The sequence below is a fragment of the Myiozetetes cayanensis genome, unplaced genomic scaffold, assembly GCF_022539395.1.
Source record: "Myiozetetes cayanensis isolate MyiCay16 unplaced genomic scaffold, myiCay2020 scf1, whole genome shotgun sequence".
Classification (NCBI taxonomy): Eukaryota; Metazoa; Chordata; class Aves; order Passeriformes; family Tyrannidae; genus Myiozetetes; species Myiozetetes cayanensis.
The window spans coordinates 38,833,962-38,851,220 of NW_026086604.1; the positions used below are offsets into that span (position 1 = coordinate 38,833,962).

The window sequence follows — 17,259 nt, forward strand, 5'->3', positions numbered from 1 at the left end:
AGGCACTCTGGATAGAGTTAGTGAATACAAATGTGAAGATGTTCTGTTCCCTTTAACATCTTTTCTGTGTTATTTATTAAACTCTTTTTAATCCTTCCTTGGTAATCTTGATCTTTAACTCTACAACAATGTGTAAATTAGTTTCTTCTTTACAGACACGAAAACCTCGCAGATTTGACAGTGAGCTTCCAGATATCTCATTGAGTGACTTGCAGTTTTTGCAGTCTCTTTGTCCTTCAGAAGTACAACCATTACTCAGGTAAAGCACTTTTGTAAACTTTGTGTGTTACAAAAATACCTTCCCTTGGTGGTCCCACCTTCTTCAACTTTCCAACACCAAATTCATTTTCTGTAAAGAACAGACAAGAATGTTTTCTGAACTGACACTGTTCTTAACCAATGGTCTTCACTGACACATATCTATGTGCTTCATGTACTCAAGCTCTGATTTGAACATGTGTATTCTGTATCAAGATGTAAAGCATGATGTGTGTTCTTTTGAGCTACCACATAGCTAAAGAAAACCCCCCAAAATGTTGTCAAACTGAAATTAAACTCATGACTTTGTTTTGTCAGATCAGAATTAGATTAGATTTTTTTGTTTGTTTTCGTTACATGCTATTCAGGAGGAAATAAAATTAATGTCTAGCTCAGCATGAGTTCATAGGGATCTCCTATATTCAGTTACTGTTTTTTCTCTAACACACTGATTTTACTAAAAAGTGTATTCTCCAAGTACTTCTACTGTCTATGGAAATCCATAATTTTGAGTAGAAGCTTCTTTTGTATGTTTCTGACTTTCCATCAGTGAGGCAGACATGCATATGTAGACAGGAAAGATACTGTTTTGTCTCACAAGAAACGTGACAGGTTTTAGTTTCTTATCTAGAACTTGGAGATATCTTTCTGGAAAAGATGACTGTTAGAGTGAACTTTCAAACTTGCATGTCTTAGACCTGGAGCAATCAAGATGGAGAAATACCAACCAAGATAATGGGCAAGAAATGGGCAGTAGCAAGTTCTCTGTAAGGTTCTGTCTAAGAGGAGATCTATCAGTGTGACTACATTTGTGTGTATCATCATCCTTCACTAGATGAGATCTGCAGAGATTTGCTGAGATTCCTTATTTTTTTTCTTGCCCCAAGGCCACAATCCCACAAAAGTGGGATTGCATTTGCAAAGGTAAATGCAAGAGGAAGATGCTTCAGTGCCAGCTGTCAGTTACCTGTCATGTTCACCAACAGTGTCAGTCCAATACCTGTTATTGGTGCTTAATGCAGGTGCCAAATTTGCTGCTTTTTTCAGCTATATTTTGTACTGGTGTTCTTTTTGATTCAGAATTCCTCATTATCTTCATGGTATTGTTGTTGGAATTTAGAATAAGTGTAGTGAACTTAGTCTGCTTGACAGTGGATTTGTGCTACATCATGCTATAGTTCATGCTCTCTTTTAATTTTTCTTATTCTGCTCCTAGGCTTGTACCTCATTGATTCTACAGGAGAGAAAAAGTGCAAACCGTAGTATCTTATTGCTAATGTTTGTCTGATTTTTTGATTTGTGAGAATTTTATAAGCTTCCTGGGAAGTTTGTACTGAGTTCAGGGTGAATTTTGCCTTGCTATTGTCCAAAACCCACTTCCTAACTAAGCTGTTTTAGTTGGTCCAGATTGTAGTGACATAGTTTTCCACTTGATGGCAATAGAGTTGGGATTATGTCATGTTCCTCCTGGTTTCTGGGCTCAGTGTTGCATTTGGTGGAAATATAGATGATAGTGGTGAACTTGCAACTCGAGTGCAAAGCTGTCACACACCTTGGGTAGACACTGAGCTTCAGAAGAAAGTTGAGTGGTACATTCTTTGGTATTTTCATTTAATGTGTAAAGAACAAACAACAGGCAAACAGAGACCCAGCACAAAATCCTTTTCTATCAGACTGAAACCCTGAGCTACATAATTAAAACTATTTTTCAATTAACTTGCAGTGCTTCAGTCTTCTGAAATTATATGCTTGAGCAATAATTGAAATCTTAATTCTACAAAAATACATTAGATCCCACTTGCCCTATATATTGAGCAGAGAATGCAAAATACATTGAGGCGTCCTCTGCTTTTACTATGTTTTTAGTCTAAATGAACTTTTGCTTCATGATTTCAGCTTATCTTGCAACACTTGCAATGTGATCTTGACACATCAATCAGTCTTTTAATTCAGGTTACCTATCGTGAAAATGAAATAGAGAATTAATTGCTACCTCAGAGGAAGAGCTGGATTGAAGAGAATCCAACTGGAGAGAAGAACAGAGTCATTTGCAAACATAAGTGCTTCAATTACAGATCTAATCACTACCAATTCTCTTCTGTTACTGTTATTGTAACTCTAGGTCCTACTGGCAAATGTTTCCTGTGGGAGAAAAGACTGACATATTACTTGCCCATAGTGTTTATTGTTAGCTACTCCTTAAAAGCTCTCAAGGTTTTAATTTCAAGTGCAAATACTGGATAGTCTTACTAGATTTTTTCCATGTAAAATAGATGAAATAAATAAAGTACAAACCTTATACAGAGGGAAGTTTAGTGTTGTTGAACTATACACTTTGATATATTTGAATATTAAACTAACAATGTGTACTGTTTTTTAAGGGTTCCCATACTTTGTGACTTCGAACCTCTTCACCAGCATGTACGTGCTCTACATAACCTGGTAAAGGCAGCACAGAGTTTGGATGAAATGTCACAAACCATTACAGACCTGCTGAATGAACAAAAGGTATTTTTACTTTCCTTTACCAATAAAAAAGAGAATGTTATATTCAAAACAGTAGAATGTTTTCATTATATCATTTTATAAAACAACTTTATTTTTTCCTGATGTAAAGATTAGTTGGTATCATTACTGGATAAGTTTCCTTTCTAATCATGAACAAGTAGATATTCTGAAAATTTTGAGCTCTTCAAACGAATAAAGCAAGTATCTAGAGAATAGCCAAAAGATAGTCAATAACTTCTAAACATTTAGCAGATGCTTCTATTCCACAGAAACTTTAGAAGTAGAATGACACTTAATATATTTTTTCTACCACTTTCAAATCTTCTGTCTACAGAGTGTCTGCATTTTGCCTTCATCGCTTTTTAGTTTGTATTCAATGAAGCTGTTGCTTCTCTAGATTTCTGCATTGCTTCTTAGGTCCTTTTGGCACAAGCAGTTAAGGAGATTTTAAGGCCTTGGTTGGCTGTTGTGCAGCTTTTTTCTTTGAGTGCAGAAGGAACAGATGGCAAAAAGATCTCCTAGTTTCTCTGCCTGTCAAGAGGATTTCTTCCCCTAGAAACTGTTTCTGCCAATCACTTTTGCATCTGTGTATTCAGCCTCTAAGTTTCATAATACACCAAGCAGGGTCCTTTTAGCTTCTGACTGCAGCCTGTCTCAGTGAAACTCTGGGTGAATTAAGCAATGCTTAAGATTTTTTGTAAAGATGACTGCTTCAAAATTGTGGGTTTTTTTCTGTAGAAAGTCAGTGTTGCTTTGGGGTACTGCTATCATTTATGGTGTAAATTCTTGTATGCACTTGGCTGACTATAAGCGTCTTGTGTAACTGCTAAGGCTGTGGGCATGTTTTAATTTTGAATAGCAACTTCCTGCTTAAACCAGGTGACACAAAGTCCTCTGTCTTTTTGTTTCTCTTCCAATAAATCTCCTGATCATTTATGTAAAATATGAAATCTAGACTGCTCTTTGTTCTATAACGTATAAAAGGTGTGTCACCTAAGTAATTTTCTAGCTATTTTCTCTCTTTATGAGGACTGTTTTTCAAATGAACAGCCATTCAGAACAACAGTATTAGGGCCTTAACACTGTTAGCCATTGTAATGCCTGGAAGTGGTGTAAATTCTGTAAAATCTTGGAGTTTTCTGAACATGCTCTTTCAACAGACCTTGCTCTGAAATGTAGAAGTTCACTCTCAACAGGGAGCATCCTGAAATTTGTCTTGTATGAAACAGGATAGTTACAGATGTTCTAGTAAATTAATTTTTCACTAAGGCTTGCAAAGTCAGAAGAGTAAGAAGTTGAAGATTTAACTCGAAATATACATAGTAACAGTGGAAAAATAAGCAGGAAATGTGCCTGACTTTTTGAAGTCTTCATGGTTTGCCCCTCTTTGTTCTGACTTGCCTGTCTGAGAATTTTTTATCAGTATCTGACTGCACAAAAGAAGATGTTTGTCAAATCAGGAGAATATTCTTCTCAGTCTTCTCTTTTGCTGTGCTTTGACCAGTTTGGATTCTTGGCTGACGCAGAAATGTCAAGTGTTTTAGACAGATTTGGATAATTGTCTCTTTCCTTAGAGTAAATTGCATTGCACAGTCAGAGCTGGGCCATTCATGATGTCATCTTGAAAATGCCCATTTCTGTGTGCAATTTCAGTGATTCATTTGAACTCTTTGTGGAATTGAAGCAGATAGATTTGTCAGAGATTTTTTTTATTCTCAAAGACAGTGCTCTTGTTACTACATGATGAAAGACACTAGGTCTTTCTCTGCATTGCTTTTTCCACAGATAATCTAGAAATGTTTTTTAAATTATACTACTGTTTTTTATTTTGTGTAGAATTACTGAAATAATGTTGAAAATGTTCCTTTCTTATCCCTAATATTAATAGGAAGTTACAGTTAAAAGGATGAATAAACATTTAGTGACTGTCCCAAAGATGTCCACAGCTTCATGCAGCCACACATTCTGTTGGTGAACTGATATATTGTCCAGTTTGGTTGCAGAGTTGGCAGTAACTGGTCAGATGTTGAGTGTTGCCCATACAGCAGATTATTAATGCTCTTGCATTCTCCCAAGGAGACGCATTTGATCCCAGCCTCTCTTTCCATGCTAATGGCAGCAGAAGCCTGGTTCTTTAAATTGGACAGGGATAGTTCCCCTGAATTGTTGGTAGTGTAGAAGTCTTTCCAGGTCAAATGGGAGGTAATCCTGCTGCATCAGCCACAGCAACTGGTCTTTTAATAGTTGCTTGAGGCAGTAGAGAAAAGTTATGACTGCAGACAAGTGAGCAAATAGTACGTCAGGAGATCCACTACCTTACTGGGAGTGGTAAGAGCATTTCTTTCTGAGTGTCCTCATACCTCTTACTGTTCCAGCTTTCAAGTTCATAGAACATTAATGATTATATGCTTCTCTATCTGATTTCTTATTTTAGTATTACATCAGAGTAGCTAAAGAATATGGTTGTGGATATTTGTTTAATTTGTTACCGCTTTTAAATCTGTTTTCCTTTTTAAAGATTTCTGCTTATTCTTTGTAATTTAAGTCTCACATCAAAGATTTGGCTGTGCCCTCTTATTTCCATAATACTGGCAAAGTTTAAGCAGATCAGTGATTGGGTTAAAGGTGTCCAGGAGAAAGTTAAGGTGCTGGTAGGAGTTGGGTAAGATGATTAAGGTGTCTTCTCAATGGTTAGTAGGCGATTAACATATGCAATCCTTTGCTGTTAAAAGTTTCTCTTGTAACAGAAGCTGGCTTTTCAAATCTGAATCTACCATGTCTTCTAGTTGAGTTCTAAATTCAAACACTGTAATCTTTCTAAGAGTTGCCCCGTTCTCTGACTATGTTTGTCGTAGTAACATAACTAGTGCAAGGCATATAATCGAGTAATACCTGGGAACTTTGAAATTAATTCTACTTTTCTGTCTCTGCTTTCTATTTTTTTCTTGTTCAGTCCTGACTCCTTTTTGTCACCACAGAAATTAGTGTGTGACACACACATTGCTGCCTGTAGATTGTAAAAGGTGCCTGTAGATTGTAAAACAGACTAGAAGGCAGGCATAGACTTCTTAGGGAAGAAGCAACAGTAAAAAAAGCTCTTCATATAGTTTCAGTACTGAAAATGTGAGGTTTAACTCTTCACTAAAAAGGAGCATTTTCCTTTAATTTTTTATCTCATATCCTCTTCATTTTTGATAAATAAAGACAATATTTTATATGTTATGACAAGGTTTTTTTATAGTGGGTTTTCATTACTAAATTTCAAAATCATTGTATGATTTACTTTCTTAAAGATACAAAGGCTAATTGAGGTGAGGTTTAAACACTAAATAGATGAGCTTTGGAGCTGGAAATAGGTTATTCTTAAATCAGAGTTGTTAATCACACTACATCTCCATTAAGGGAACATTTGCACAGTACAGAGGAGGATTGGGTCCTTTTTTAGCTAACAACCATTTGTAAAAGATTGAGAAAACAAAAATTCGGTATTTATACACTGACAGTTGTATATATCTGTCACTTCTGGGGTTTTTGGAGTTCTGTTGCTGACCATTTGTTACCAAGCTCCACTAACTTGCCAGTCACATAGCTGAATTCAGTGGGTGGCAAAAGTTTATTCAATAAAAACTAATGTGCAAAGATTCATCTCGAAACATGCAGTTTAGAGCAGAGTATGCACTGAAACTTTATAATTTGTATAGTATTGAACAAGAACTGATGATAATGAGATTTAAAACGTTACCTAATCAAAATTAATTGAAAAAAATTGATTTGAAGGAGAGTTTTTAGTCTTTTAAGAATAAAAACACTGGAATTTATCAGAATTACTTGGGGACAGTTCCACGAAGGTGGAGGAGCTTTAACTAATCTTTTTATTGGTTTACCAGCTGGTGTTACTCATGGATTATTACGGGTGTTTATTCTAACCGTTAGCATTTCAGCTGAATATTGAAGAATGTGGTGCTACAGAATCAGGTTTGATGGTATCCATGGTCTAGAGGCAAAACGACAAAAGTTGGGACCAATGGGAGCACATGAAGGGGGGAAAAATCCACTCTGGCTGTGATGTCTTGCATTCTGAAAGGTCAGAGTGTTGCTTTTAATTAGCATGTGCTCGTCATTATGTACTAGTTCTACGCTCTCACATGCAGAACAGTTCATACACGTTTTTAATGTGTTAGTAGACAGAAGTTTTGTTTATAATAAAGCTTTTTGTAAACCTTAGTTGGGTATGTTAATAATGGCTAGGTTACAATGCCTTTTTTTTTTTAGCAACAGGATTGGCAATAACAAAAGAAGAGTATTTTAGTAACAAAATTATTAGGAAAACTGAGTTTAATAGGCTGTTAGAAAACAAAACCTGTTTCTGACTGGTTGCTTCATTTTATTGTCATCCAAAATTATGTTTCAGTCCTTTCAAATACAGTTGGATGTGATCTACATAGGACTTTTGGCTAGATGAACACTTAATATTTATGTGTTTACAAATTAGGCTTTTTTGAAGCTTAATAGGAAATCTCTCTCTGTATTTCTGCAATATTTAATTAAGTTTTAGTAGTACATATTTTGGACTCTTAAAAAATCAGCCTTATTATTTATAAGTGTTCTTGTCTTGCTTGGTAATTTTTAATCAGTTTTTAATATTAACAGTTTTGCTTATCACTTTGAGCGTTTATTTTGTATTTTATAATTTGTAGGCCTCCAATAGCCAAGCTTCGCCACAATCTGCTACCACACCAAGGATGGAAAGTACAACAGGAACCGCAATTGCTACCTCTTCAAGAACTCCTCCGTCACTCAGTCTTCAGGGTCCCCTGTGTCCTCCTGTGTGTCCCCCAGCTCCATTAGAAGAATTGTCTCCAGACAGCATTGATGCTCATACATTTGATTTTGAAACTATTGCCCATCCGAACTTGGAGCAAGCTCTTAAGCAAGGATCATTAGACTTGGATTCGTTAGCAGAAAGTCCAGAATCTGACTTTATGTCGGCAGTGAATGAATTTGTAATAGAGGAAAACCCGGTGTCTCCTAATGTAATAAGTGACCCACAAAGTCCAGAAATGATGGTGGAGTCTCTTTACTCTTCAGTTATCAATGCAATAGACAGTAGACGTATGCAAGATACAAGTTCTTGTGTAAAGGATGTTTCAGTAGAAAATGCTTCTCTCAATGTTTGCGTGGAGAAGTGTAGGGTTATTGCCCAAGACTCCAAGGTACATTTAAGAGGCATAAAAGAGGATCTTTGCCACTTTAGAACACTTGTACAAAGAGAACAGTGTGACTTTTCTAATTCTTTAAAATGCACTTCCTTAGAAATAGTAAATACAATTGAGAAGGTAAAACTTTCACTTGAAAAAACATTAAACGATAAACATCAAAATGAATTACAGTCTTTGAAAAGTGAATATGAAACTAAAATTAATAAATTATTGGAGGATGGTGAAGAAAATAAAAAGAAGATTAAAAAATTAAAAGGTGACTTATTAGGCCTTGAGGAAGTTCTTCAGAATAAGAATGATGAATTTGCAATGGTAAAAAATGAAAAAGAAGCTGTAGTTTGCCTCCAGAATGAAAAAGACCAGAAATTACTTGAATTAGAATGCCAAATGGAGACACAGAATTCTGAAATTAAGGAACTGAGGCAGTCACGTGAAATAGTACTTGAAGACTTGAAAAAACTTCATGTTGAAAACAACGAAAAACTACAACTCCTGAGGGCAGAACTCGAGAGTTTAGAGCAAAGCCATTTAAAAGAACTGGAAAGCAATCTACAAGCCAGGCATTTACAGGAATTTGAGAAGGTGCTAGCTGAGCACAAGGACTGTTTGGATAAACTAAAAAAAGAGAACCAGCATAGACTTGAACAAATGCAGGAATCTCATGAAGTAGTTATGCAAGAGAAACAACAACAAGTAGAAGAGTTACAACTCAAGATTTCAGATCTGTCTGATTTGAGGTGCAAATTAGAAGTTGAACTTGCCTTGAAAGAGGCAGAAACTGATGAAATGAAGCTTCTTTTGGAAGAAAGCAGAAACCAGCAACAAGAGACATTAAGATCTCAGATTGATAAGGAAACAGAAAGCTTAAAAAAGGAGATAGATAAATTAAACAATAAAATACAAATTAGCAGTGATGAATATCAAGTGGGCTTATCAGAACTAAGGACTCTGATGACAATTGAGAAAGATCAGTGCATTTCCGAGCTAGTAGATAGATATGAAGAAGAATCAAATTTGCTTAGAACTGAATTAAATAAAGTAACACTTCTTCATAAAAAAACTGCTGAGGCAGAAAAAAGACTTTCAGAGCAAATAACAGAACTACAGAGTAAGTTAGAGTTGGAAGCGAGTGCCCTAGAAAAGGAAAAAACAGAAAAATTGTCTCTCTGTGAGCAGCAGGAAAAGTATGAAGCAATTATCCATAAACTAAAGGAAGAGAAAGAACTGTTAGTATCTAACCAAGAACAAGACAGGCAGTTGCTCATTCAGAAGCTCACTTGTGAAAAAGAAGATGCAGTACAAACTGCTTGTAAAGAGCTTGAATTACAGAGGGAAGCTGCTGAAAAAGGGCTTTTGGAAACAATACAACAACTTGAGATGCAAGTAAACCGGAGGTACTGTAATAATTAAGTTACTGTGTTTTCCTAGTATTTTAAAGTAATCGATATGGTATATTCATGAGGCACTATGCAGTAAGTAAAATTTTTATGTAATAGTGTTTATCTGGGTTACTTTCTATATTCACATTTCAAGTTACTTCAGTTTTATAGGAAATGATGTTCCCATGTCTGTAGTTAATATCAAAGATTATAAAATATTTTATACAGTATTATTTCCAGGCAGCAATGAAAGTTTTTTATTTTGGTCTCGTAATGCTACATGGAAGAAGTGTTTCTACAATAGTAGGTTACTTGAAATTGTGATTTTTATGTGATTTTTATGTGATTTTTATCAGCCTCTCCTTTCCCATCCTTTGCTCTGCTACTTTCCCATCCTTTGCACTGTAGCAGCATGCAGTGGTTTAGGTTTTAGGTTAGGCTGATAAAATTCTTTTACTGGCTAACTATACACCAGGTTAGTGATAATGGTGGCATGGAAAATTGTGTTGGAATTTATATAAGATTAGCTGAGAACTATCCCATGGCCACCTGGACTTCCATTGACTTTTGTTACTCCATTTATGTATTTCAAGGTCTTCAGTTTGAGCTCCATAATGAAGCACAAACGTGCAACATAATCTTAAAGAACATTCTAATGCCATTGTTTTTCTTTGTTAATTTTCATTTTAAAAAGAAAAGGACATTTTCCCCTTGCCAAGCATGCATAGAATTATTCTTTCTGACTTCTCGTATCTTATCTACTTAGTGGCTTGTAATACCTGTCAGCAGACTAGATTATATTGTTATGGAATGGAAATAGTAGAATTTTTCAGTGTGACTAATGCTTAGCCATAGTATTTTATTTTGAAACGCTAGAATTTGTCAGTTATGTTCTTGTAGTGTAAATAAATGCAGCAGATAGATCTTAAATAGATAGATCTAAATAGAGAATTTTTTCATAGGTATTAGGATATACCAAGTATGTGAAAAGATCAGTAAAATGGACAGAATGGGCATAAAAACCAGAAGAATGCTCTAAGACATGAAAATAGACTTGAGTTAGCTTTTAATTTTTGAATATCAAAGGAATGTTAAAAAAAAAAAAAAGGAGAGAGGAAGTTATGCAGAGGGTCCAACTTGCACACGATTCACTTACACCCGTTACAAGGGAAATGGGAGTATCTGCTTCACTTGAGTTATCTGCCACCTCAGGATTTTCATATGCAAACATATCCATCATGAAATGATTTTTGTTAGTGTCTGTTTTATGTCAGTGTATGAAAAAATGCATCAAGGTAATATCACATTCTTTGAATTAAGATTAGGATATAATGAAACTTAACAGCCCTTCTTACTTGAAGAAAATATTCTCTCAATGAAATACGATGAAATGAGAAGAAAAATGATAAATTCTATGTTCTTTTCCTTTTCTGTGTATTTATGCACTGTACAAATTTGAAAAACTTGACTCAACAGGAAAAAGATGTAGCTGTGTCATCAGACTTTTAAAATCCACCTACACTTAAATTTGAACTTCTGAGCACAGCTGTGTGTCTTCTTGTCCAAACTGGATAAAACAGATAGTAACTTATTTCAAAGAAATATTTTCTGCTTCAGTCTAAAGAAGTGCTGTTAGTTTGTTATAAGTTCTGTCAAGTAATTTGATTTTTAGTGTGATACTGAAATATTTATTGCCTCCTTATTTTATGCCTTTATTCTGCTGTTAGTTTTTTTCTCTAGGAATTGAGGCATGCTATGTTTTATCTCCAGAGAGCGTGTATGTTGAGTGAATCTGTGTTAATATTTCCAAGTCATTGTTTAGTTGTTTGACCCCTAGCTATGTCAGTAACTCAAGCTGACTTGATATCCTCAGTCATAGTTGAGCAGTTAAGCTGTATTGGTAGAAACCAACTTTTATTTGGCACATGCCTATATGTTTGCCAGGTAAACATTGTTTTCTGCAAGAGTAATGTTACATTAGCCATTCAAAAGGCACAGACAGAGAGATGGATTGTTAAGGTGGACTGGAGTATTGCACTGGTGTCAGAAGTTTAGTTTTTGAACGCTCATGTAAACTAACAAAAATATTTGGATGCAACAAGGAAGTGTTTGTGATCCATGCATTACCACTGTATGGAAATTAATGGGGTTTAGTGTGTCTGAAAATCAAGTGGTTTTGATTAGGAAAGATAATAAAGCTGCAGGGCTTTTGTAACTCTCCTATTTACCTTATGTAGCACTAGCCAACTGAAAATGACAATTTCTCTAATGACTTTTGTTGTTAAGCAGTTTGCTGATCGGTTAAAAGATTTGTAATATTGCAAAGGATATTAAAGATAAAATAGGAATCCTGACTGCTTTGAAAAAGGAATTACTGTTTTGGTATTTTCCAGCCTTGGTATTGTCTATCCACTTTTGTCAATTCTTCAGTAGAGAATATTCTCCAGAGAACACGTGCTCTCTCCCTTAGCTAGGCTTCATTTAGAAATGAATTGAAATTTAATCAAGCTCAAAAATGTTTTCTCTGTGGGATAAAAAAATATTTACCTTGGTTTTTCATGTTGTACTTTGTTCTATGCTTATTTTATTTCTGATTTCTGGAATATCAGAGCTTGTTTTGCCACTCTAAGAACTTCAGTTGGCTTTCAGAGCTCTTTTATTTACAGCTTCTTAAGGGCTTTTTGAGTGCTTAGCTGCTGCATAATAGTTTGCTGACACTGTTCTACTACATGGGCGTATACTGAAGATTTAACATTGTTAAATACATCCTCTTTCATCTTTGAGTAGTACAGTGTTTACTTGCAAAGAATCCCCAACCTGAAGATATGTGCTTTTGGTATCTTGAAAATAATAAAAAAGTTAAGCGTTGTCACTATTGCTGTAGCTGTCGAGACCTTTGCAGATTAAATGTGTAAACCTAAAGCCCGATACAGTGCTGAGCTGTAAAAACTGGTAATGTGGGAGCATTCTTTGAAGAACATCTCTTACCTGGCTGTCATTTGCAGTCAGTAGTCCAGGCAGCCCATTTGAGAGGCAAATGATTCCTGTTTTGGTTTAGTACAGCTAAAAGATTTGGGTTTAAATATGATTTAAATATGATTCTGGTGTAGAGGAATAATAGAAATTTTAAATAATACTGATTTTCACAAGTGTTGCCCAACAAAGGGATTTCTCTATTCTGAAGAGCATAGTTAATGTTTTACCTCAGTGATGGAAAATACTTGGCCTGTGTAACATTGTCTGTTTCAAAAACCATTTAAGGTCATTATCCTTCCTGCCTCCATGACTGTTGGTACTTTCCTTCCTTTATGATTACTACTGTCCTCCAGATTTTGCAATCCAGAGTTTTGACTTTTGTCTCTGGATTCCTAAGCATCAGATTTACTGCTGAATTTTTTTAATTATGTGATAGTTCCAAAGGTGTTGCGTTTTGACATACTAAGAATCTTCATGAAGTTGATTGTTTTTTGGTTTTTTTTACTGCTTTCCACACCGTCTGTTATGTTTAAAAAAATGTAAACAAAAGCCTTCCCCCTCAATGAAAAGTCAGTTAACCAGCATAGTACACTAAACAAACAGAATGCCTGAGAGTAGGAATTGGTGAGATGCTCATGATTAAAAGGTAGAATTGAAGAGTATTAATGACATAACTGTAATACGGTATTTTTTAAATATTTCAGAAATAATGTCTCACAATGCACTTCTGACTTTTTGTGTATTTACTTATGTCATGTATTCTGGGACTCAGTATATGCTGCAAATTTAAAGGCTAAACATTTTCTTTTAAGTCCTCCTGCTGAATCATCTGCTGAATCAACTTTAGTTGCTGAACTTCAAGAGAAGCTTCAGGAAGAAAAAATGAAGTTCTTGGAGCAACTTGAAGAGCAAGAGAAAAGAAAGAATGAAGAAATGCAGAACATCAGAACATCACTCACTGCAGAACAGCAGGTAAAGCTGATTCTTTTTTGTTGGTTTTTTTTTTTACTTTTGCTCCCATGACAATTATATGTTCTTTTGCTGTTTTGAAGTTGCAGTAGGGTTTTCCCTTTTGCTATGTAACACTTCTACATTTTACGTTTTAGCCAGGATATGATGTGTTAATGGTATCTAACACTCAAACATTAAAACAAACAAAAAAATAAACCAAACAAACAAGCAAAACCAGACTAAAACAAAACACAAACAAAAACCAAACCAAACAAAAACCCAAAACCAACAACAAAACCCAACCAAACAAAAAAACAAAACAAAAACCAAACAATCCACAAACTCAAAAATAAAAACCTGACAAAGAAACAACTGGGCTATCCAGATTCAATTTTTGTGGCAACTTTAACTTGAAATTTTTATTCATTCATCTCTTTAAGTTCAGAAAGATACCAGTTATTACAAAATTTTGGACAACATTATATATTTGAAATACTAATTGATTTGGAATGCTACTTACTGGCTTTTATACCTTATTTGCCTGGGCAGGTTGTGTTTTAGGTTTAAAGCTAATGCTGTATTTTACATAATGAACTTAGAAACACTTTGTACTCCACACCTTGATACAAAATCACACTGCACTGGATTAACATTTTATACCTGTAGCCACACGTCTTCATTGCAAAACGCCTTGAGTTCTTAAATCTCTGTTAGCAACAGCTATTATCTACAGCTTTGTTGCGTTGAAACACTGAGAAAGGATTTTCTGTTTTAAGCACCTCTACTTAGTCTAGCTCTGGTAGGATCAAATAAGGACAAAGAAACAGGGTAGTGATCAGCCAGCTTGGTGAATGCTATGAATCACTTGGTGCATAGAACACAAAATTGCAGACAGCTATAGAAAATTAATATAATTGAAATTCTTTGACTGCAAGCATTAATACTGAAGTGAGCCTTACATAGCAAATCTAACAGGAATTTTTTCCTACATGGGTAAGTATTAGATTTATTTTCTGTCACAATATTCCTTACTATTCCATTTTCCTCATTGTCTAATAATATTCTTCATTTTTGCAGCAGAGCATGGAAGGGAAGGTTCTGAGGCATTCACAACAAATTCTGGGGAAAGCTGAAACTTTTTATTAACAAACAAACTCCCCCAACAAAGCAAACAAATACCTTAAAACCAGAAAAATGGTATATCAGTCAGTGCTGACAGTTTACCACACTGATTATTGAATATTTTGGGTATTTAACCCCACCTTTGTCTTTTTTGTTGTTACTTGTTTCCTCTGTGAAATTTTCTTAAAGGTGTTACTTATGTTTGTGGTGTGATAGTTTTATTATGCAGTCATGTGCCAAAGGCTGCTGTGCACTATGTAAGGTGTGTAGCCTAACAAATGGTTTCCATTTTAAGACTGAGAGTTGGTAGGGATAGGTCAAGACAATCTTAAAATTCACAGAAAAAGTGAAATTAATTTAAAATAACCTTTTGATAGATAGTGTTGGTAGTTTTTGTCTCTCTTCAGCAGCACACTAAAAGGGCTGAGAGAATAATGGTTAGTAGAAAGATTAAATAAACAGAAAGAGTTGTTGGATCGACACTGACAGCTATTCTGACCTCTTTTATGTTCAGTTATTCAAGCTATTAACCAGGCTTCCTGTATACCTTTTGCATTAATTAATTGTTTCCTGAGCAATTAATGCATGACTTGAAATGTGTTTTTAGATTATAGTATATTAATATTTTTCTTTGTTATTGTATGTAACATATCCTGATTCAGTTCAGCTTTGTCTTAATAATTTTAGTCCTTAAAGTAACAGTTTTAAATATGAAACATACATCTATTTTACATTAACTGTAATGTAATGTATTATAATTAAAGAAAAAAACAACTTACAAATTATTTTTTAATGATTTCTTTGTTATTGTACTATTTGTGTGTACTGGGCCTGGGCGAACGAGAGGGTTAAAAATAAAATTAATTTAAAAAAATTGTTACAGAGAAATATCAAAATGTTGTGGAGATTTTGTCTCTTCCCCAAAGCAATAAGTAAACAAGTTTTGATTCCTTGTTTAATTATAATTTAGAAAATTGAAATACATGCTGTCTTTTGTACTTTTTTGTTCTAGTGATGCATTTATATGTCACTATATATATAGTGATTATATTTATACAGTAGATTTCTTATTTCAGTAATAATTTCTTTCCATTTTCAGACCAACTTTAACACTGTTCTGGCAAGAGAGAAAATGAAAAAAGAAAACATAATTAATGATCTTAGTGACAAATTAAAAGTACTTACACAACAGCAAGAAAAAGATAAGGGTAAGCAAAGTTCTGAACAAGTATTTGTCTTCTCTAGTAGGACTATTCCATTCACTGCAGGTTGGTTTTGATCCTTAGTGCTTGCTGTTATTAAAAGCGTTTCTGTTTGTGTCATAGATTTGATTGAAACACTTTCTGAAGATCGAGCTCGCTTGCTTGAAGAGAAGAAGAAACTTGAGGAAGAAGTTAATAAACTGAGAAGTAGTAGTTTTTCCCCATCAACCTACTCTGCAGCAGCATCAGAAGCTTGTGGAGCCTGTGCAGCTGATGTTCCTGCTGACACAGACAGATTGGTTTCTGACTTTGGGGCTGAAGGGAGAATGGACTCCACAATGGAAACCAGTATGATGGCTGTGCAGTAAGTATGGGGCACTGCAGTAGTAATACACAAAGCACATTCTCGTTCTAGAAGTGTACACTGTTGGGTGTTGGGGAGTAAAAACGGGCATGTTAACGTTCTTTCTGCCTTTGATGTGCTTCCTAAAATTATTCTTTTAAATGTACATGAACATACAATTGTGGTGTCACAGTCATCAGAAATGAGTGGGTTTGAGGACTTATAAATATACAACTTAAAGCTGAAACTTGGCTTCACAGTCATGAGGTAAAAAAATAGATTTAAGTATACAAAATCCAAGTTAAACAGAAGAGAATTGTGATAGTGAATGAGTTGGGTGGCTACATATTATGGGACATAGATCTCTCATTTTCATGCCTCTAACTTTCTGAACAGATTTCTTCTCCATAGCTTTTACAGAAGCAATGAACCTGACTGGGAACCACACAAGGTTCTTGCTAGAGGAACAAAAGCAGAGTTGTCAGATACACTTACATTCACTTAATCAGTGTCCATCACGACTTATGCTGTCCCAACCCAGAATCACATACCCAGAAAACTAAATAGCTTTGTGGAAGTGAGGATGAAAACAGTTGTTACCAACCAAACTAAACTTACATTGATAATGATAACATGGAAGTACCCTGTCTTTAGAAGAAGAGCTGTTTCTTACAGCAATCATTCTAGTCCTGAACTCTCAAAACAGATTTACCAAAAAAATTGTAAAGGTAAACTTCTGAACAGAAATATTATGACTCAATGTATTAAAAGTCAGGTAATAGACAGAAATTATTACAGGTTTATGTTGACTACTTACATGGGAGCTAAACAACTGTTTAGCTGAAATGAGGTAATGATTAGCATGGCTTAATTACAATTTGCTACAAATTCTACTTGCCAATTTGCTTTACATGTTTCATCCCAAAACTTGTCCCTTTTCTTTTCCCAAGCACATCAGTTTAGACCATAAAATGCATTGACTTCTTCCATATTAAACTGCTTTTAAAATAGCTTTTAATTGTTTTATGAATTGCTCTCTATGTTCTTAAGAAATTTCTTATTGGGATGTGAGTATTGTCTTATGATGACCCAGTGTTCAGTTTATGACACAGATAAATGGAAACAGTACCAGGGAAGAAAGAAAGAGTACCAGGAAAGAGTATAGGGCACTCTAAACTACTCCCCAGTAGCCTTTAAACTGCAGACTAAGAAAATGTGACATCATAGAGCTGAACTGCACTATTAGGGGTTAACTGTCAAAGCACTTGGAGCTGTATCTTTCATCCTGATGGCTTGAAAAA

The 17,259-nt window shown here is 34.9% G+C and overlaps 1 protein-coding gene across 2 annotated transcripts in view; it reads left to right on the forward strand.

Moving 5' to 3' along the window:
• The window catches only part of RB1CC1 (RB1 inducible coiled-coil 1), a 69,534-nt gene that overhangs the window by 39,550 nt on the left and 12,725 nt on the right, over nucleotides 1–17,259 (forward strand). For both annotated transcript variants that reach the window (XM_050328265.1, XM_050328273.1), the window contains exons 13-18: nucleotides 156–259; nucleotides 2,640–2,766; nucleotides 7,464–9,379; nucleotides 13,153–13,312; nucleotides 15,513–15,621; nucleotides 15,739–15,979. In XM_050328265.1, the coding sequence (XP_050184222.1) occupies nucleotides 156–259; nucleotides 2,640–2,766; nucleotides 7,464–9,379; nucleotides 13,153–13,312; nucleotides 15,513–15,621; nucleotides 15,739–15,979 (2,657 nt within the window). The remainder of the gene's footprint in view (nucleotides 1–155; nucleotides 260–2,639; nucleotides 2,767–7,463; nucleotides 9,380–13,152; nucleotides 13,313–15,512; nucleotides 15,622–15,738; nucleotides 15,980–17,259) is intronic.